General features: G+C 46.1%; 1 protein-coding gene and 2 long non-coding RNA genes across 6 annotated transcripts; 2 read left to right on the top strand and 1 right to left on the bottom strand.

Annotated features, from left to right (window-relative positions):
- Nucleotides 1-2,738: 2,738 nt before the first annotated feature.
- Nucleotides 2,739-19,523, bottom strand: LOC117074582. Its single transcript, XR_004433627.1, has 3 exons — nt 19,331-19,523; nt 3,187-3,244; nt 2,739-2,872 (listed from the first exon to the last, which is right to left on the bottom strand). It is a non-coding gene; the product is annotated as an uncharacterized LOC117074582 (long non-coding RNA).
- LOC117074581 lies at nt 8,082-14,166 on the top strand. Its single transcript, XR_004433626.1, has 3 exons — nt 8,082-8,094; nt 8,615-8,618; nt 13,979-14,166. It is a non-coding gene; the product is annotated as an uncharacterized LOC117074581 (long non-coding RNA).
- On the top strand, nt 17,446-22,203 carry LOC117074576 (ERV-BabFcenv provirus ancestral Env polyprotein-like). Of its 4 annotated transcripts, none has more exons than XM_033196181.1 (2): nt 17,446-18,537; nt 19,806-22,203. In XM_033196181.1, the coding sequence occupies exon 2, from the start codon at nt 20,170-20,172 to the stop codon at nt 21,760-21,762; it is 1,593 nt and encodes a 530-aa protein (XP_033052072.1). In that variant the 5' UTR covers nt 17,446-18,537; nt 19,806-20,169; the 3' UTR covers nt 21,763-22,203. The 4 variants fall into 2 exon arrangements, with proteins under 4 accessions (XP_033052072.1, XP_033052074.1, XP_033052071.1 ...); XM_033196180.1 differs by having other exon boundaries at nt 17,446-19,316.
- Nucleotides 22,204-22,494: the final 291 nt, after the last annotated feature.

Here is a 22,494-nt window from a genome sequence, read left to right as displayed (position 1 = left end):
TGTATCTCTCCCAGTTCATATGTTGAAGTCCACATGTGGAACCCCCTGTACCTCAGGATGTGCCTATGTGTGGATATAGAGCCTTTAAAGGGGTTATTAAGTTAAAATAAAATCATTAGGTGGGCTCTAGTCCAATATGACTGGTGTCCTTATAAGTTGAGACACAGACTGGGTGCGGTGGCTCAAGCCTGTAATCCCAGCACTTTGGGAGGCCGAGGCGGGCGAATCACGAGGTCAGGAGATCCAGACCTTCCTGGCTAACACGGTGAAACCCTGTCTCTACTAAAAAATACAAAAAACTAGCTGGGCGAGATGGTGGGCGCCTGTAGTCCCAGCTACTTGGGAAGCTGAGGCAGGAGAATGGCATGAACCCGGGAGGCGGAGCTTGCAGTCAGTGGAGATCGCGCCACTGCACTCCAGCCTGGGCGACAGAGCGAGACTCCGTCTCAAAAAAAAACAAAAAAACAAAAAAAAAGTTGAGACACAGACACATACAGGAAGAAGATGGACACCTACAAGCCAAGGAGAGAGGCCTCAGCAGAAACCAACTCTGTGGACTCAAAGGGGGAACAACAGACACACTGGGGTCTACTTGAGGGTAGAAGGTAGGAAGAGGGAGAGGATCAGAAAAAATAACTATTGAGTACTAGGCTTAGTACCTGGGTGATGAAATAATGTGTACAACAAACCCCCATGATAGGAGTTTACCTATGTAGCAAACCTGCGCATATACCCCTAAATCTAAAATAAAAGTTAAAAAAAAAAAACCCAAAACTAAAAGAAACCAACCCTGTCAACACCTTGATCTTGGACTTCCAGCCTCAAGAACTGTAAGAAAATACATGTTTGTTGTTTAAGCCACCCAGTCTGTGGTACTTTGTTATAAAAGTGCTAGCTAACTGATACAGGCAGATAGAGGACAGGCATATGACTGAGGTTTGGCCCGTTAGAGTCTCTTCTGAGATGAATCCTGAATAAGTGACACTTGTTTACTCATAAGGGAGATTCACTTCTAGGAGAGGGAGATGGTTGGGTTCCAGTCATCACAGCAGTGGGATGGTCTGACCTCCTCTAGTTTCCATCCAATAAATTTCTTTCCTCTACTTAAAAGATCTGGATTCTGATAAAGTTGCTTACAACCCAGAGCCCTAAGTGACACAATAAGAAAGGAGAAGTGGAGGATGGTAACTAGACAGAGCTGATTCATCAAGACAGGGGAATTGCAATAGAGAAAGAGTAATTCATGCAGAGCTGGCTGAGCCAGAGACTGGAGTTTTATTGTTACTCAAATCAGTCTCCTGGAGCATTCAGGGAGCAGAATTTTTTTTTTTTTTGAGAGTCTCGCTTTATGGCCTGGGCTGGAGTACAGTGGCTGGATCTCAGCTCGCTGCAAGCTCCGCCTCCCAGGGTTACGCCATTCTCCTGCCTCAGCCTCGGGGTTTCACCGTGTTAGCCAGGATGGTCTCGATCTCATGACCTCGTGATCCGCCCATCTCGGCCTTCCAAAGTGCTGGGATTACAGGCTTGAGCCACCACGCCTGGCCCAGGGAGCAGAGTTTTTAAGGACAACTTGGTTGGTGGAGGGGAAGCCAGTGAGCCAGGAGTGTTGACTGATCAGGGATGAAATCACAGGGAGTTGAAGCTGTCTTCTTGTTCTGAGTCAGTTCCTTGTGGGGACCACAAGATCAGATGAGCCAGTTTATTGATCTGGGTGGTGCCAGCTGATGCATCAAGTGCAGGGTCTACAAAATATCTCAAGCACTAATCTTAGGAGCAGTTCAGGGAGGGTCAGAATCTTGTAGCCTCCAGCTGCATGATTCCTAAACCATAATTTCCAATCTTGTGGCTAATATTAGTGCTACAAAGACAATCTAGTCTTCAGAAAAAAAGGAGGTCTGCCCTGGGAAAGGGCTGTTATCATCTTTGCTTTAAACCACAAACTATAAACTAAGTTTTTCCCAAAGTTAGTTCAGCCTATGCCCAAGAATGAGCAAAGACAGCTTGGAGGTTAGAAGCAAGATGGAGTCAATTAAGTTAGATCTCTCTCACTGTCTCAGACACAATTCTGCAAAGGCAGTTTCAAGAGAATGGGAGTTTTTGTTTTCTTTTAAGTGAAAGATTTGAGCCTGATTATAGGTCTTTGGGAAGAAGCCAGCAGGATGGGAGAAGTTGTATGCCTAACAGGGATGGAATACCTAAAGAAGCAAGTGTGGGTCCTGAGGAGATGGGAATGGGACATGCACAGGGAGTTGGCTGTGAACCGGATATGGATTACTTCTCGCTCTGAGCTGAAGGCAGGAGCTGAGGGGGTACATATGCAAATCCATTTTCAGATGTTGAGTGACCATCCATATCTGCTGGTCCTGATTTTCTTGGTTAAAGAGGAGTCAAAGACAGTTGTCGAGAAACTGGGTAACAGTTGTGATTGGGGGTCTGAGAACACCAGAGTTGAGAATGGCCATTGTGGTGCATGGGAGAAGGAGTCGACTGTTTGTATGTACAAGAATTACCAAGAATTCCAAACAATTGTAAGGATTGCCAAGCAATGCCAAGGCCCCAGCTGAAGTGGGTCGCTATGGATTTGTAGCCGGATCAGTCTTCAGTACTGGTAACATTTCTCCAATTGTACTCCGTGCCAACTGCTGTCTGCTTCGCCTGCTGAAAACAGTCCTGAGCAGGAGTGGAGGGGAGCCCTACAACCTGTAGTACCTCCAAAGCAGCTCAACCAGATTGAGGAAATGTTAGAATGAAGGTATATGGGCCTTCAGTGAGCTCATCCAAGACGGAGTCAGGAAGACTGTGGGAAAGTTAGGCTGGCCTGGCAGTCTTTGGTATAGTCCTGAAGTTGAATTCCAGTTACCTATTGCTGTAACTGTAGAAAAAACAAACTCAGTTCCTCCCACTATGCTCTCACAACACACTTCTGACAATCGATATGTGGAGATTTCTCTCCACTGGCAAGCAAGCAAGCAATTCAGCACTGGGCACCAACTGGGTGTCTTCCAATCCAGTGGTCCCCAACGTCTTTGGCACCAGGGATTGGCTTCATGTAAGACAATTTTTCCATGGACGGGGGAGGGAGATGGGGGATGGTTTCAGGATGATTCAAGTGCATTACATTTATTGTGCACTACATTTTTATTATTATTACAGTGTAATATTTAATGAAGTAATTATATAACTCACCGTAATGTAGAATCAGGGGGAGCCCCAAGCTTGTTTTCTTGCAACTAGACAGTCCCATCTAGGGTGATTGGAGACAATACCAGATCATCAGGCATTAGATTTTCATAAGGAGAACCAATCTAGGTCCCTTGCATGCGAAGTTCACAATAGGGTTCATGCTCCTATGATAATTTAATGCCACAGCTGCTCTGACAGGAGGAGGAGCTCAGGCGATGATGTGAGCCACGGGGATCGACTGTAAATACAGGTGAAGCTTTGCTCCTCACCCACCACTCACCTCCTGCTGTGCAGCCCAGTTCCTAAGAGGTCACTGACAACTCCAGGTCTGGGGATTGGGACCTCTGCTCGAATTCAATTGAATTCCAACACTATCTAACTGGAAATAGCATCAGGTCACACAAGTGAAGGACTCAGTCTCACAAGACACTTCTGATTCTCCAGGGTGAAGCCCCAGGTTGTTTTACCCATGCTTTTGGCCAACCAGTTATAAATGGGGGTTCCCACCACACCCATCTTGGGTTCAATGAATTTGCTAGAGCGGCTCTCAGTACTCAGGGACGCATTTACATTTATCAGTTTGTGATAATATTACAAAGGACACAGATAAAGAATACATAGGGCAAGACATGTGGGAAGGGGCTTGGAGCTTCCATACCCTCTGGTGCACTACCCTTCAAGAACCTCCACGTATTCAGCTATCTGGAAGATCTCTAAACCCTGTCGTTTTGGGTTTTTATGGGAGCTTGATTGCTTAGGAATGATTGATTAAATCACTGGCTATTGGTGATCAATTCAACCTTCAGCCCCTCCCCACTTCCCAGAGGGAGTTTGGAGGGTGGAGCTGAAAGCCCCAATCCTCTGACCTTGCCATGACCTTTCTTGTGCTCAGCCCCTGTCATGAAGCTACCTAAGAGCTGCCAGCCATCAGTTACCTCATTAGCACACCAAAAGACATCACTTTGGATATTCTAAGGATTTTAGGAGTTGTATGCCAGGAAAAAGGATGAAGACTGTATAAAGGACCCTTTTCATAACTAACTCCATCTTAGAAAAAGACTCTATTTTAATTTCGTGGGGCATTTGGCCAACAAGAATAAGATGTTCTAAGGAACAAAAATGATAAAGACTGCATCCAACCAAATAAGGCCACAAAAAAGCACACTCTTCCAACTTTCAGTTCTTATCACGGGACTCCATAACTAAAAGAGAAGGCCTTCAGCAGTTTGAAATAGCTATCTTAGCTGACACTGTCTTGCAGTCACTCATGATAATAATTTGGCATCTGGCCGGGCGCGGTGGCTCAAGCCTGTAATCCCAGCACTTTGGGAGGCTGAGGTGGGCAGATCACGAGGTCAGGAGATCGAAACCATCCTGGCTAACACAGTGAAACCCCGTCTCTACTAAAAATACAAAAAATTAGCCGGGCATGGTGGCGGGCGCCTGTAGTCCCAGGTACTCAGAGGCTGAGGTGAGAGAATGGCATGAATCCGGGAGGCAGAGCTTGCAGTGAGCCGAGATTGTGCCACTGCACTCCAGCCTGGGCGACACAGCGAGACTCCATCTCAAAAAAAAAAAAAAATTTGGCATCTTCCACTGAAGGCTCTGCCACCTCAGACTCTTCCTTGCAAGACCAAAGGGTAGCCAGCCCAGACAAGGACTCCTTCAGTCTTCTTAGATCTTCATCAACTGGTTTGTTAACGCTTTCTCCTGTCTCTTTTTCTTCTTGATGCTAAATAGTATTTAGTTTGTTGTGGAATGTTTAACCTATAACATTTATGTAAACATTATAGGTAGAAGGGAGTGCCATATTTGGGAGAGAGGGTCTCTCTCTTTCTCTCCTACTGGATGTGAACAAGGACTCATTTTGTCCTAAGGTCTTGCTGGCAGCTATCATTAAGACTTTATAACATGCCGGGCGCGGTGGCTCAAGCCTGTAATCCCAGCACTTTGGGAGGCTGAGACGGGCGGATCACGAGGTCAGGAGATCGAGACCATCCTGGCTAATACGGTGAAACCCTGTCTCTACTTAAAAATACAAAAAACTAGCTGGGCGACGAGGCGGGCGCCTGTAGTCCCAGCTACTCGGGAGGCTGAGGCAGGAGAATGGCGTAAACCCGGGAGGCGGAGCTTGCAGTGAGCCGAGATCCAGCCACTGCACTCCAGCCTGGGTGGCAGAGCAAGACTCCGTCTCAAAAAAAAAAAAAAAAAAAAAAAAAAAAAAGACTTTAAAACATTAGAGGGTGCACCCAAGATGGCCAAATAGGAACAGCTCCAGCCTCCAGCTCCCAGCATGAGCGACACAGAAGATGGGTGATTTCTGCATTTTCAACTGATGTACCGGGTTCATCTCACTGGGGCATGTCAGACAGTTGGTGCTGGTCCATGGGTGCAGCCCGACCAGCGAGAGCTGAAGCAGGGCAAGGCATCACCTCACCTGGGAAGGGCAAGGGGGAAGGGAATTCCTTTTCCTAGCCAAAGGAAATTGAGACACACAACACCTGGAAAATCGGGTAACTCCCACCCTAATACTGTGCTTTACCAAGGGTCTTAGCAAATGGCATACCAGGAGATTATATCCCACACCTGGCCCAGAGGGTCCCACGCCCACAGAGCCTCCCTCATTGCTAGCACAGAAGTATGAGATCTAACTGCAAGGTGGCAGTGAGGCTGGGGGAAGGGCGCCCGCCATTGCTGAGGCAGATTTTTTATCCTATTCTAAGAACAATCACAGGAAGAAGGGAGGTAATTGGTATTAACTAGAAAGAAGCAAGTCAGACAGACATTATCCATTAATCCCCTCTCAGGTCCAAGAGTTTGCTTACAATTATAAACAGCAAGAAGACTGTATTTCATGATTCTATCTTAGCTCAGGGCTACAGAGCAATGCTGTTGTATGTAGGAAAGAAGGATTTCTTGAACTTGAATCCATAGTAGGTTCTGAGTTTTTTCCAACTCAAAAATTGCTATGACTCAGTTAACTCAACAAATAGAATATGATGTACTAGCTTGATATCTATCCCTCTCCCTCCCTTCTAATATAACCTTGATTCTATTCAGGAATCACCCTCATATGCAGAGGTGGATCTTCACTGATCTAAGCTACTCAGGGCATAGCGTTTCCTTGGCTTTTATTGGTTAAATGGGGGAAGAGTGAACTTTGTCCTAAATAGGGCCAATCTGGTAGAGGGGAGTGCCATGTTTGGGAGAGATGATCTCTCTCTCCCAATGGACATGAACAAGGGCTCATTTTGTCCTAGGTTCTGCTGGCAAAACCTAAGATTTTGAAGACAGCCAGTCTGAGGTCAATGCCAAAAAGCTAAGAAGCGCAGAGTGGAGGGATAGAACATGGTCTTGGTGACGTCACTGAGCTTCTAATGCAACCAACCCAGATTTCTTACAATTTCAAGTAAATTTCCTTGCTATTTAAGCCAATTCAAGTCAGGGCTTGTTACCTTCATCCAAAGGCATCCTAGTGAATACCTTGGTATTTACTGAGTACCTACTAAAAGGATAAGAAACTCTCTTTCTGGAAGAAGCTAATAATGAAACCTGACATTTAATGAAGAAGAAAGAAATGCTGACCTGGAGGCCAGGAGCTCTAGACCTAGCTATCTCACCCAGGGTGACCACCGATTAAATTGTCTAGAGCTCAGTCTCTACAATCATGAAATGAGAAAGTGTACTGTAGACTGTATGTTTGCTAAGATCTCCTCTGGCTAAACTATTGTATGTCCTAATGTCAACTAGAGGAAATATGATTCCCTCACTTTTTTTTTTTTTTGGAAAGCTTCGGTGGTCCACAAAGAAATTAACAATTGATACCAACAGAGAGGCGAAAAATAACTTTTTTTTTTTTAGACAAAGCCTCACTCTGTTGCCAAGGCTGGAGTGCGGTGGCATGATCTTGGCTCACTGCAATCTCTGCCTCCCAGGTAAAAGCGATTCTCGTGCCTCAGCCTCCCAGGTAGCTGGGATTACAGGCATATGCCCCCATGCCCAGCTAATTTTTGTATTTTTAGTAGAGACGGGTTTTTGCCATGTTGGCTAGACTGGTCTTGAACTCCTGACCTCAGGTGATCCGCCCATCTGGGCCTCCCAAAGTGCTGGGATTACAGGTGTGAGCCACTGTGCCTGGCCAAAAAGGAATATAATTGTCTTTTAAGAAAATATTCTACTTGCTTTCTTTTTTAGAGATGAGGTCTCACTGTGTCAGCCAGGCTAGATTAAAAAACTCCTGGGCTCAAGCAGTCCTTCTGCCTCAGCCTCCTGAGTAGCCAGTACTACTGCCTGGCTTCTACTTGCTTATTTTAATATTAATAACAAAATATAGTAAGCTCTGAGCTTTAAATACAATAGATATCAAAATTATTTAATTAAAAATATTCATGGTCCCTGCATGGTGGCTCATACCTATAATTCCAGTACTTTGGGAGGCTGAGGCAGGAGCATTGCTTGAAGCCAGAAGTTCAACACCAGTCTGGGCAACATGGCAAAACCCCACCTCTTAAAAAAATTCAAAATAAGCCAGGCCTGGTGCTGCATGCCTGTGGTCCCAGCTACTTGGGAGGCTGAGGAGGGAGGATCACTTGAGCCTGGGAAGAGGAGGTTGCAGTGAGCTCTGATCGTGCTACTGCACTCCAGCCTGGGCAACAGAGAGAGAATCTGTCTCAAAACAAAACAAAACAAAATATTCACCATTATGTGTCTAGTGAAATGAAGAAAAGAAATAGGAAAGGAAACTCAATATAAAAGAAAAGGGAGGAGAACAGGCAGAGTTAGAGACATAAAGACACAAAATGGGATGGAAGGTAGAGGAAAACCAGTGAGGGAAAACTCAGAAAGACACAGTTACTGGGACAGTAAAAAACAAAACAAAAAACCCACAAAAAAACTGAGAGAGACACCCAAGTTTACAAATATGGTGTCTTAAAAACAGATGGAAAATGCATGAAGAGCAAGGCATCTACTGAGAGGTCTGGAAACAGACACACCTTGAGATACATCATACAAAGGCAGTCATGGGACAAGGAGAGAACACTTTCACAAAACCTGGAAGAGATAGACAACAAGGGAAAAAAACTACATGGGATTGAAATAGATTTTGTCAGATGACCTTAAGCTGCACCTGTTTACTTTGGCTGTGGTTACTAAAATAATATGACCTGTTGACATACAAGAACTTTCCAAAATTTTATGCTATAGCCAAGAGTGAGTTTTAAATGCCCTGCCTTATGTTATCTCACATTAGAACATGCTTAGACATCCCTCAGACTTGCACATTTTTAAAGTTTCAAAAAGAGAGTGATGGCAATGTATTATGGGAAAGATACTGGTCAAGGAGGAAGGAAATCTCAGTTTTGGTTTCAGTCTGACAGGGGTCAGTCGTCAAGCCACTTCTCTTCCCTAAACTTGTTTCCTCATTGCAAAGTGAGGTAATTGTCCATCTTAAATATTCTCTAATTCTGAATGTTGCCTTCCAGTGGTAATTTCTAGATATTGCAGAATGTAGTAGCCTTTGCCTTCTAAAAATCCTAATAAAGGCAGCTTTTGGGAGCCAAAAGTATTTTCTAGCAGAACTAGCAAATTATACTTCTAAGAGTTAAAAGTTAGTTATAAAAACTAAACTCATGCTTCTGCTCATGTGCAAAATCTTCAGAATCTACCAGAACAATGGAAAGAGACCAAATGAAATCTACAGGCAGGCAGCCCGGGCGGCGCCTTGAGCCTAGTTAGAAGTTGACCCTACAGGCAGGCAGCCCGGGCGGCGCCTTGAGCCTAGTTAGAAGTTGACCCTACAGGCAGAGAGCCCGGGCGGCGCCTTGAGCCTAGTTAAAAGTTGATGCCGGACCTAACCGATAATGTTATCTATAGATTTCAGATGTTGTATAGACAAGCAATGTGAAAGTCCCTGTCTTGTTCTTTTTCTGTTCTAATTACTAGTGCTTGCCATATATCTCTCAACTTCCTGAGCCCAGTATAACATATCCCACCATATGTCTCCCCTCCATATATCCCTCAACTTCCTGGGCTCATCCCACCATATGTCTCCCTACCATATATCTTTCAATTCAAAGACTACCATATATCTCAACTTTAGAAGGACACCACCTGGAAAATCCCCGATAAGAACACAGCCGTTTGTGAGAGCACGGGAACCAATAAAAAAACTGCTAAATGTATAAACTTAAAATGTTAACCAATTGTAATGCTGTAACCTAGAGAATTCCCTCGTTCCTCTGCAACTTTACAAGTCCTGTTTACATTAGGCTATAAAAGGCAAGCGCACGCATTGTTCAGGGCCCTCCTGTATGTTGTGGAATGGAGGGACCAAGTTCGAACTTGCATTAAAGATCCTTGCCGCTTGGCTTTGACTCTGGACTCTGGTGGTCTTTTTCGGGGAACTAACGGTCTGGGCATAACACAATAAAAGGTAACACCAAAAAGTTTTGGAGAAAGAAGTGGAAATACTGTTTTGTTTTGTTTTGTTTTCATCCGTGCCATCCCATTGAAGAAGACAGAAAGGTTGGCAACATCATTGGGAGTATAAGCAGAACTCAGAACCATCCCTAGAGACTCGGTGTGGGGAAAAGAAAGAGAGATCAGCCTGTTACTGTGTCTATATAGAAGGAAGTAGACATAAGAGACTCCATTTGGTTCTGTATTTGAGATACTGTTAATCTGTGACCCTACCCCCAACCTTGTCCTTGCAAGAGACATGTGCTGTGGTGACTCAAGGCTTAATGGATTTTGGGCTGTGCAGGATGTGCTTTGTTAAACAAGTGCCTAAAGGCTGCTTGCTGGTTAAAGGTCATCACCATTCTCTTAATCTCAAGTAAGAGAAAAGCATTTGTCTCCTGCCCAGCCCTGGGCAATGGAACATCTCTGTGTAAAACCCGATTGTATGCTTCCTTTACTGAGCAAGGAGAAAACCGCCTTTAGGAATAAGGTGGGACTTGCTGGAGCAATGTTGCTAAAAGGTTTATGGAGAGTTTGCATATGCATCTCAAGGCACAGCATTTTCCTTTAAACTTATTCATGTCACAGGGATTTTTGTTCAAATGTCTTATTGTTGATTTCCTCCCTACAATGATCCTATTGTACAGCCACTCCCTTATCTTTTTGATGGTAAAGATAATTATCAATAAATACTGAGGGAACTCAGAGACGGGCCAGCGTGGGTCCTCTGTAAGCTGAGCGCTGTCCCCTGGGTCCCACTTTTCTTTCTCTATACTTTGTCTCTGTGTCTTATTTCTTTTCTCAAGTCTCTCGTTCCACCTAATGAGAAACACCCACAGGCGTGGAGGGGCAGGGCCACCCCTTCAACTCAGTCCTTGTCCCTGTCGCCAATATTTTGTTATTGTGACTTTAAGCACTTTTTTGTTTGAAAACACACACATGATCTATATATGTTCTTGTTGCAAATAAATGAAACAATCCAGAAGTAAATAAAATAAAAGTAAAAGTGAGATTTAATTACTCCCTCCCCCAATTTCACTCCCTTCCTCAGAGGTAACCCCTTAGAAGCTTGTAGTACATCTTTCCAGAACTTTCCCCATACACTCATATTCATATAAGCACATATCCACCTATACATATTATATTTTGTTCATTTTTGTTGTTATTGTTAGCATATTACATAATGCATATTATTCTGCAACTTGCTTTTTTATAATAATTCCACACACACATAAACACACAACTGCAAACTCCACTCAATATTTTTCACGTTTCACATTAAATGGGAGGAGAAATGCTTAAAAAATGTATTTGAGGGTGTGTGGAAAGGAAGAAATGGTATTACTTTGACTTTCTTTTATTCTTAAAAGACTGGGGTCATTTTGGCCACTGAAACAGGAACTTTCTCCTGTATGTGCAGTTGCCTACTACACGGCTATTTCTTCCTTTCTTCTTTGCTAACAGAACTTGATTTTGTTTAGCAATATTGTGATCATAGCTGTAGAGAAGGCTAGACCTTTTCCAGCATCCGTGTGTGCACTTTCAATTAGTCTAAACCAGTGGTTCTCAGATTTGAGCTACATCAGAGCCATTTGGAGGGCTTGTTAAAAATACAACTTGGTGGGTTCTACTCTACCCTCAGAGTTTCTGATTCCTGTGGGGCTTGAGAATGTGCATTTCTAACAAGTTTTCAGGTGATGCTGATCTTGGTACAAGGACCACACTTTGAGAACTGCTGTTCTATGCCATTTATGGTGTTCTATTGCCTTGCCATGCTTAGGACTAAGCACGTGATACAGTTCTGGACAATTAATCCTCAGGAATAATCTGCTAGAGGGATTCTGGGACACAAGAAGTAACGAGCTCTTTTCAGTCTTTGGACATGGTGATGCTTAAAGATGTGATGCTGGGAGCTACTATTGCAACCATCTTGCTTCCAGAGAAGAGTGGCTGACATGCTGAGGGTAGCAAAGCAAAGAGAGGGAAGAATCTGGGTTACTGATGACATTATTGTAGATTAAACAGCTCTGGAGCTGCCCTAACTTCAAGAAACTTAATATGTGAGATAGTAAAACATTTATTGTCATTTAAGCCATTTGAGCAGAATTTTCTGTACTTGCTGCAGAAAACCAGATAACTGATTCATTCATATACCTCTCTCTCAGTGCTCAGGGAGACTCCAGCTGATGTAGTAGCAGAGCAATTTACTTGAAGCAAGATTTTGGATATTTTAGGTTGTTTCTAATTTTCATTATCATTCAGTAGCTCTGCAAAGACTGGCAGTGCTTTTGTGTATTTTGGCATATTTCCAAAGGTCATTTTCCCAGAAGAAAAATTACAATGTCATGGCTATATAAATGTCTAAGGTTTTGATAGTTTTTCCAAATCTCTTTCCAAAACAATTGTTTTAATTTCTACCCTATTCAGAAATATATCCAGGTTCATTTAATTACATTCTTTTTTCTTAATTGTAGACAATTTCATAGATGAGAAATGGGGTCTCATCATTTTATTTGCATTTATTTGATTACTAGCATGGAATCAACATTTACCATGTGTCTGTCAACCAGTTGCATTTCCTCTTTCATATTGCTATTAGATGGAAAGCACTTAGTACCATGTCTGGCCTACTTGGATGTTTATTTTTTGTTTAAATGTTTTGGGGTTTCTCTATTGATATCCCTGCCTTTGCCTATTTATCAAAACTCTATGTTCTTCTCACTAATTTCTTGTATAATAAAAATACCCCTTTGCAGAGAGATATGAATTTTTACACCTTTTTTTTTTCCAGTTTGCAGTTAGTAGTTTGTTTTTGGTTGGTTTTAGTTTTGTATCATTCTGAAATTTAAGAGTTTTGTGAAGGTCTTTTCTTTTCTCTCTCTTTTTTTGTTTTTTGAGACAGAGTCTCACTCTGTTGCCCAGGCTACAGTGCTGTGGCATGATCTCCACTCACTGCAACCTTTGGCTCACCTCCTGGTTCAAGAGAGCACATTTGGCTAATTTTTGTATTTTCAGTAGGGACAGGGTTTCACCATGTTGGCCAGCTGGTATCGAACTTCTGACCTCATATGATCCACCTGCCTCGGCCTCTCAAAGTGCTAGGTTTACAGGCATGAGCCACCATGCCTGGTCTCTTTTCTTTCCTTCTTCTTTTTTTTTTTTTTTCTATTTTTTCCTAAGCTTAGAAATCTTTCTTCCTTCAGAGAATTTACTCAAGATTCAATTCTATTATCCTCTGATGTGTCCATAGCTTGATTCTTGTGGTTCACTCTATGATCTTATGAAACAGATTTGCTTGTATTCTGAGAGGAGCTGTCTGCTTAACAAGTTGCCTGGCTTGAGGGACATACTAATGCCTTTTAGCTCCCTGCTTTTTGACTCTCTTTACAGCTCGTCTTAGAACCCAACAAAAAGAGATATAAACTAAGTGACATAAAGATGTGAAGTGCTTAAACTATTTATTTTATATTGCTGACTTTTTTCCACGTATCTTTCCTTTCTGATTAGTACTTAAAATCAATGCAGAAGCACCTTAAAGATAGAAATGGCTAAACATTCTTAAACCTTTCAATCATAGGATGCCAGAACAGGCTCTAGAGTAGGTAATGTCTATACTGAGATCAAAGAGTCTCCCCTAGAGCAGAGTTTGTTGTATTCTGAGTATGAGGAGAGTAAGACAGTGTGATGAAACTGCAGTGGAGTAAATGGGTCTTGGTACCACAGTGCTTTACAGGACACATCAAGGAGTTTGGGCTTTGTCCTGAGGGTGTGGGGAGCCACTGAATTATTTGAAGCAGGAAAGTGACATAATATAATTTGTACTTTAACAAAATTACTCTGGTTGCTGCTTGTAAATAGGTTGGAGGAGTAAGATTGGGAGCAGAAAGATGAGTTGGTCTCTGCACAGTGGCAGATGAAGATGACCTCAGACTAAGGTAATGGTGGTGGGGTTGAGATATTTAGCAAGGAGAACCAGCACAATTGGATGTGGGTTATGACAGAGAAGGTGGGAATCACAATGATATCCAGATTCCTGGCTCAGGAGGTGCCATTCCCTGAGATGGGGAACACGACGGAAAGAAGCTTAGCTGGAAGGGATTGGGGAGAGATGGTAAGTTCAGGTTTGGATATTCTGAGTTTGAGGTGAAAGAGATCTAACACAAACACATTCCTCCATATATCTCAGCCCTGGGCCCAACACAAACACATTCCTCCATATATCTCAGCCCTGGGCCCAACACAAACACATTCCTCCATTTGTCTCAACTTCCTGGGCCCAACACAAACACATTCCTCTATATGTCTCAAACTTTGAATAACACCACCTGGCGATAAGGTCACAACCATTTGTGGTTTTACTAAAAGCGTGGGAACCAATAGAAAACTGCTGAATGTATAACTTAAAATGTTAACCAATTGTAATGCTGTAACCAAAAGAATTCCCTTGTTCCTCTGTAACCTTACATATCCTGTTTACATCGGGCTATAAAAAGCGAGCACATGCATCGTTCGGGGCCCTCTTGAATGCTGTGGAATGGAGGGACCAAGTTTGAACTTGCAGTAAAGATCCTTGCCGCTTGGCTTTGACTCCGGACTCTGGTGGTCTTCTTTGGGGAACAAACAGTCTGGGCATAACATTTGGGGGCTCGTCCGGGATTCCCCAAGCCCACCAGACCCCTGGTCAACGGATCCACCAGGATTGATCTGCTGATAGGTGAGCCGGCTCATCTCTGTTTGTCTGTCTATGTCTGTTCTGAACCTGTCTGTTTGTCTGTGTCTGTTCTGAACCTGTATCTGTGACTCGCGAGGTCTGAAACTGAAGCTGGCACAGTCCTGGCGGACGCGCTATAGGACGGCCAGCGGAGACCGGTGGGAGATGTCCCCTGGCTCTCGCCTGATTTAGATTTCTATTTGAACTGATTCTGACCTGGGCTTCCGGAGCGCACACGCGGCTAGATATTATTAATACTCCAGTTTTCCTTTGCAGGAATTCTAACTCATATTCTTTTGCAGAAAGAGACTACAAACTATTACAGAATGGGTAATACCCAGAGCACACCCCTATCTCTCCTTATAAATAATTTCAAGGATGTTAGAGCAAGGGGCCATGATCTTAGTGTGGAAATCAGGAGGGGAAAGCTAATTACTCTGTGCCGCTCCAAATGGCCTGCCTTTAATGAAGGGTGGCCACCCGAAGGGACATTCTGCCTTCCTGTCATCACTAGAGTAAAGTCCAAGGTTTTCCTACCTGGGCATGCTGGCCACCCGGATCAAATCCCATATATCCTCATATGGCAGGACCTAGTTGAGAACGCACCCCCTTGGCTGTCCCCTTTCCTACTAGCCCCTGAACCCTGTAAGACACTGGTTGCTTGGCTGCTAAAATCCAAGCAACCGACTTCCCCCCCATCCCATTTTACCTGATAGCAGGGACCCACTGTCCACAGAACCCCCTCCGTACTCCTCTGGGCCCCAGGCCCCAGCCCCCCGGGCTGAGCCACAGGAAGAAACGGGCGGGCGGGAGGCGGCCGGCGCACCCGAGCCTGCCGAAAATGGAAGTAACTCTGAAGGGCTGGCAGGGCGGACGCGAGGGCGCACTTTGCGGGCTAGCCCCCCCCAGCCACCTGACTCCACAATGGCTCTACCCCTTCGGGAAATAGGACCCCCAGATGACACGGGAATCCCCAGGCTCCAGTACTGGCCATTCTCCACCAGTGATCTGTATAACTGGAGGACTCAGAGTGCCCGGTTTTCAGACAACCCCAAAGTTTAATGGCGTTACTAGATAGTGTCATGTTCACCCACCAGCCCACTTGGGATGACTGTCAGCAGCTCCTCCGGATCTTGTTCACAATGGAGGAGTGAGAGAGAATACAGGTAGAAGCTAGAAAGCTGGTCCCGGGGGACGACGGTCAACCGACTGCTAACCCCGACCTCATAAATGCAACTTTTCCTCTGACCAGACCGGCGTGGGACTACGGCACCGCAGAAGGTAGGGGACGGCTACACCTTTATCGCCAGACTCTAATGGCGGGTCTCCGGGCAGCTGCTCGCAAGCCCACTAATTTGGCTAAAGTATACTCTGTTCTGCAGGGAAAGGCGGAAAGCCCAGCTACTTACTTAGAAAGATTAATGGAAGCCTTTAGACAGTACACCCCCATGGACCCAGAGGCCCCAGGAAGTCAGGCAGCTGTTGTAATGTCTTTTGTAAATCAGGTGGCCCCAGATATTGAGAAGAAACTCCAGAAATTAGAAGACTTAGAGGGAAAACAGATTCAGGACCTTCTTCAGATAGCCCAGCGAGTTTACAATAATAGAGATACTCCAGAGGAAAGGCAATTTAAGGCCACTGAAAAAATGACCAAGGTCCTGGCAGCAGTAGTAAAGAAAGAGCATCTACAGCCAGAGAACACCCAACCTAGGCGGCCCCCCAGACATGATAATCTGAGCAAAGACCAATGTGCCTACTGTAAGGAGGCTGGCCACTGGGTAAAAGGCTGCCCCAAAAAGAAACAACGCAGAGGACAGGGACCCCCTAAGTCTACACCTGTACTAGTCACTCAAGATGAAGACTAGGGAAGACGGGGTTTGGACCCACTCCCCAAACCTAGGGTAACTTTGCAAGTGAAGGGGTCCCCAGTTCAGTTCTTGGTCGATACGGGAGCACAGCACTCGGTCCTAGTTAAAACCAATGGAAAATTATCCTCCAAGTCCTCGTGGGTGCAAGGGGCCACAGGGATTAAGAAATACCCCTGGACGAGCCGGGCGCGGTGGCTCAAGCCTGTAATCCCAGCACTTTGGGAGGCCGAGACGGGCGGATCACAAGGTCAGGAGATCGAGACCATCCTGGCTAACACGGTGAAACCCCGTCTCTACTAAATAATACAAAACACTAGCCGGGCGAGGTGGCGGGCGCCTGTAGTCCCAGCTACTCCGGAGGCTGAGGCAGGAGAATGGCGTAAACCCGGGAGGCGGAGCTTGCAGTGAGCTGAGATTTGGCCACTGCACTCCAGCCCGGGCGACAGAGCGAGACTCCGTCTCAAAAAAAAAAAAAAAAAAAAAAAAAAAAAGAAATACCCCTGGACAACACAAAGAACAGTAAACCTCGGAGCCAGGAATGTAACCCATTCTTTCCTGGTCATCCCTGAGAGCACCTGTCCCCTATTAGGGAGAGACTGCTAACTAAAATGGGAGCGCAAATCCATTTCCTCCCTGAGGGGCCCATCGTGACCATCTCCCAAAATCAGCCCATGTCCGTCCTGACCATAACCCTAGAAGATGAGTACCGGCTCCACCAGAAGCGAGCGGCCCCTGACCAGGACATAGAAACCTGGCTCCAACAATATCCAGGAGCTTGGGCGGAAACGGGGGGCTTAGGACTAGCAAAACACCGTCCTGCCTTGTTTGTTGAACTCAAGCCTGGGACAGACCCCGTTCGGGTATGCCAATACCCGATGCCCCTAGAGGCCAAAGAGGGATTACACCACATATTCCCCGGCTCCTCGACCAAGGGGTCCTCCGCCCACGTCACTCGCCCTGGAATACTCCATTGTTGCCAGTACGGAAACCTAATAGCGGAGAGTACAGACCTGTACAAGACTTGAGGGAAGTCAATAAGAGGGTTATGGACATACATCCAACTGTGCCTAACCCATACACCCTCCTGAGTACCCTAAACCCTGAACATCAATGGTACACTGTTTTAGATTTGAAAGATGCTTTCTTCAGTTTGCCTTTAGCCCCTCAGAGCCAAAAGCTCTTCGCCTTCGAGTGGACTGACCCTGAGGGGGCATAAATGGCCAACTGACATGGACCAGACTGCCGCAGGGATTCAAAAACTCTCCTACCCTGTTCGATGAGGCCCTCCATGAAGACCTGGGTGAGTACCGACGCAAATACCCTGAAATAACCTTACTAGAGTATGTTGATGACCTTCTGATTGCTGCCAAGACCCAAGAAGCTTGTATCCAAGGGACCAAGGGTCTCTTACAAGCTCTAGGGGACCTGGGCTACCGAGCCTCGGCAAAGAAAGCTCAAATCTGTAAACCAGAAGTAACATATCTGGGGTACCTGCTAAGAGGAGGGCAACGCTGGTTAACAGACGCCCGGAAGCAGACTGTTCTGCAGATCCCCAGGCCACAATCCACCCGACAAGTAAGGGAATTCCTGGGATCGGCGGGATTTTGTAGACTATGGATCCCTGGGTTCGCAGAGATGGCTAAACCCTTGTATCAGGCAACACGGGGATAGCAGTCATTTAATTGGACAGAAGAAGCCAAGTTGGCTTTCCAACAGATCAAAACCGCCCTACTCTCTGCGCCCGCCCTGGGACTACCTGATGTCACCAAGCCTTTCCACTTATACGTGGACGAGAGCAAGGGTGTCGCCAAGGCGGTGCTAACTCAGAACTTAGGCCTCTGGAGGAGGCCAGTCGCCTACCTGTCAAAGAAATTAGACCCGGTGGCTGCCAGGTGGCCCCCTTGTCCCTGAATGATTGCAGCCACGGCCCTGATGGTACAAGATGCTGATAAACTTGTCATGGGTCAAGAATTACGGGTCGTTACCCCACATGCCATCGAGGGTGTACTCAAACAGCCACCTGATCGATGGATAAGTAACGCCCGGCTCACCCACTACCAAGGGCTACTACTAAACCCCCTCAGGATAACTTTCCTGCCCCCAACAACCTTAAACCCTGCCTTGCTGTTGCCCAACCTGGACCTGAACGCCCCGCTCCATGATTGCACTGAGATACTAGCTCAGGTATACAGAATTCGAGAAGACCTGCAGGACCGCCCACTTCCTGACGCTGACCTCGTTTGGTTCACCGATGGAAGCAGCTTCATACACCAAGGCCAGAGGTATGCTGGGGCAGCAGTGACTTCAGAGACTGAGGTAATTTGGGCAGAACCCCTTCCCCCGGGTACATTGGCCCAGAAGGCCGAACTGATAGCGCTCACCCAAGCTCTCACCTTAGGGGCAGGAAAGAAACTGACGGTATACACAGACAGCCGATATGCCTTTGCTACGGCGCATATACATGGGGCCATTTACAGGGAACGAGGATTACTAACAGCTGAAGGAAAAGAGGTAAAAAACAAGAAAGAGATCCTAGCCCTGTTGGCAGCCCTATGGAGACCGGAAAAACTGGCTATTGTACATTGCCCAGGGCATCAGAAACCAATCACTCCGATTGCTCAAGGCAACTCTCTGGCAGACCAAACCGCAAGGAGTATAGCAAAGGCTCCCAGCCAACTCCTTGCACTCCAGCTCCCTGATCCGGGTCCCCGGGACTTGCCACATCTCCCTGATTATTCAGAAAAAGATCTCCAGTGGATCGACAAACTTCCCCTGAAACGGATCCAGAATGGGTGGTGGACTGATACTAATGACCAAACTATCCTCCCAGAAAAATTAGGACAGCAAGTGTTAGAACACATCCACCGAACCACCCACCTGGGTGCCTGGCAGATGATAGACCTGATGAGACGCTCCAAGCTCAAGATCAGACATGTAGCCGAGACGGCCAGCAGTATCGTGACAAGTTGCAAAGTCTGCCAGCTTAACAATGCCTATCCCCAACCCCAGGCTACAACGTGAACAAGGCTCAGGGGAACTAGGCCCGGTATCTACTGGGAAGTAGATTTTACTGAGATAAAGCCAGGAAAATACGGGTATCGGTACTTACTTGTCTTTGTAGATACTTTTTCAGGGTGGACTGAAGCATTCCCAACCAAAAGAGAAACCGCTCAGGTTGTAGCAAAGAAAATTCTGGAAGACATCCTCCCCAGGTATGGCTTCCCCGTCCAGATAGGGTCAGATAATGGGCCGGACTTCGTTGCTAAGGTGAGTCAGGATTTGGCTTCCCTCCTTGGGGCAAATTGGAAACTACATTGCGCTTACAGGCCCCAAAGTTCAGGACAGGTAGAAAGGATGAATCGGACCTTAAAAGGGACCGTAACTAAATTGACTATGGAGACTGGCGCTAATTGGGTGGTCCTCCTCCCCTACGCTCTGTTCCAGGCCCGTAATACCCCTTACAGACTGGGCCTTACCCCTTATGAAATCATGTATGGCAGACCCCACCCTGGTTCCCAGCCTAAAAGATGATCTGCTCAAATCTGAAACAGAAAATGTCTCTGAACTCTTGTTTTCCCTACAAGCCTTACAGAAAGTTCATCAGGAAATCTGGCCCAAGCTGAAGGAACCATATGAAACCGGTCCCCTGCCGACACCCCATCCGTATCAGCCGGGAGACTGGGTCCTGGTTAGGCGACACCGACAAGAGACCCTAGAACCCAGGTGGAAGGGACCACTCCAGGTACTCCTAACCACACCCACCGCCCTGAAGGTAGAAGGCATGACGTCGTGGATCCACTACACCCACGTCAAACCAGTGGACCCAACCTCCGACCTCCTTGGGCCAACCACGGCAGTGACTGAAGCACCGGCCACGTGGACTGTGGACAAAGCTAAGAACAACCCCTTAAAACTCACCCTGCGCCGGCAGCATAGCCCACTGCAAACATGCAGCTAGGTAGTCTAACCCTAGCATTAGTTGCCCTAGTGGCCGGTGGGGCAAACGCAAAACCAGCTCCTAATCCCTTTGCCTGGAGATTCTGGCTTTATGAAAACCAAACCCACCCTGGGCAACCTCATAAGCCCGGGAAATTATTGGCCAGTGCTGATTGCCCCTCCTCAGGGTGCAGTGACCCAATTTTGCTAAATTTTACTGGTTTTCGGATAGCCAAACCAAAGGTGCCAATGATATGTTTTGAGTTTGATCAGACTAAATACAATTGTAAACACCATTGGTGGCACCAAAACACAGGCTGCCCCTACAGTTACTGTAACATGCATTCAGTCAGAGGGTGGAACGAACAATACGGGTGGAACTTCTACCAGCAGGGTAAAGGCGGCACCTATACTTGGATAGTTAAGGACCCTTGGAACTCCCGCTGGACCAAGCCTCAACATGGAGCTGTATACTATTCCTCTTCCTCCACGTGGCCTAGCAGTCACCTCTATTTGTGGTGCGGCCTAGTTCAGGTACAGCCCCTGGTCCATGGGGATATCCAACGACAGGAAGGCAGACTAGCACAAGATTTACGTCCTTTCTACTGGTTAGAATTGTTACAAGAAGGATTAGAACTTGCTAACCTTACAGGACTTCACAGCTTGTCTGGCTGCTTTCTGTGTGCCACCCTAGGGCGCCCACCACTAACCGCTGTCCCTTTGCCATGGGAATCCTCTACCCAAACTAACAACCTTCAGAATCTCTCGCATGCCCCTATTCTTAATGTGCCACTGTACCTGAACCCCAGTCAGGAGAAGTTTCCCTACTGTTTTTCAGGCACTAACTCCAGCCTCTGCAACATCACTGTAACGCCCCCTAATACCACCCTGGGGGCCCCGCCGGGCATATTCTTTTGGTGTAATGGAACATTATCTAAGAACTTATCTGGTCCCGCTGTTACCAACCTCCTGTGTCTTCCTGTCACATTAGTTCCCTGGTTAACTCTACTAACTGCCGGCGAGTTCCTGGGGTACACCGGTAACCGGACTAGTATTGCTACTCACCCAGCCCCTAGACTGAGACCTGTACGAGCCATATTTCTCCCCCTCGTCGTGGGAATCTCCCTCACCTCATCCCTCATTGCGGCCAGACTGGCAGGGGGAGCCCTAGGTCACACCCTCATAGAAAGCAACAAGTTGTACCAACAATTTGCCGTTGCTATGGAGGAGTCGGCTGAGTCCCTTGCCTCCCTTCAGCGACAGCTCACATCCCTAGCCCAGGTAACCTTGCAGAACCGGAGGGCCCTAGACCTACTCACTGCTGAAAAAGGTGGTACATGTATGTTCCTGAAGGAAGACTGTTGTTTTTACATAAATGAATCAGGGCTTGTAGAGAACCGGGTCCAACAGTTACGCAAGTTAAGCATAGAAATGAAAAAACAGCAATTTGCCTCAGCTGCAAACCAATGGTGGAATTCCTCTATGTTTTCTCTGTTAGCCCCCTTCCTTGGACCCCTGCTAAGTCTACTATTTCTGTTTACCGTAGGACCCTGTGTTATTAACCGAATTTTGCAGTTTGTCAGAGAAAGGTTTGACACCATATAGCTCATGGTCCTCAGAGCCCAATACCAACCTACAGACACTGAAACAGAATCAGACTTATAAGACCCAAGATTGGCTCCAGAGGTACCTGAGAAAGGGGGAAATGAAAGAGATCTAACACAAACACATTCCTCCATATATCTCAGCCCTGGGCCCAACACAAACACATTCCTCCATTTGTCTCAACTTCCTGGGCCCAACACAAACACATTCCTCTATATGTCTCAAACTTTGAATAACACCACCTGGCGATAAGGTCACAACCGTTTGTGGTTTTACTAAAAGCGTGGGAACCAATAGAAAACTGCTGAATGTATAACTTAAAATGTTAACCAATTGTAATGCTGTAACCAAAAGAATTCCCTTGTTCCTCTGTAACCTTACATATCCTGTTTACATCGGGCTATAAAAAGCGAGCACATGCATCGTTCGGGGCCCTCTTGAATGCTGTGGAACGGAGGGACCAAGTTTGAACTTGCAGTAAAGATCCTTGCCGCTTGGCTTTGACTCCGGACTCTGGTGGTCTTCTTTGGGGAACAAACGGTCTGGGCATAACAGAGGTGCCTGTGGACACAGCAGAGAAGTGGTCAATATCAGCTGGGTAACTGGAAGGAGAAATCTGGGCTAGAATTAGAGACACAGACTGGAGCTGAATTGTGCTTTTAGAAAATTCACTGGAAGCCAAAGAGATGACTCCTTATTTGCTGATGCCTTGCAGCAGGTCTGTTTCCAGTG

Source organism: Trachypithecus francoisi, unplaced genomic scaffold (assembly GCF_009764315.1).
Source record: "Trachypithecus francoisi isolate TF-2019V2 unplaced genomic scaffold, Tfra_2.0 Lachesis_group5, whole genome shotgun sequence".
NCBI classification, from domain to species: Eukaryota; Metazoa; Chordata; class Mammalia; order Primates; family Cercopithecidae; genus Trachypithecus; species Trachypithecus francoisi.
The sequence above is the reverse complement of the archived record's forward strand: the minus strand, read 5'-3'. Positions and strand labels throughout refer to the sequence as shown.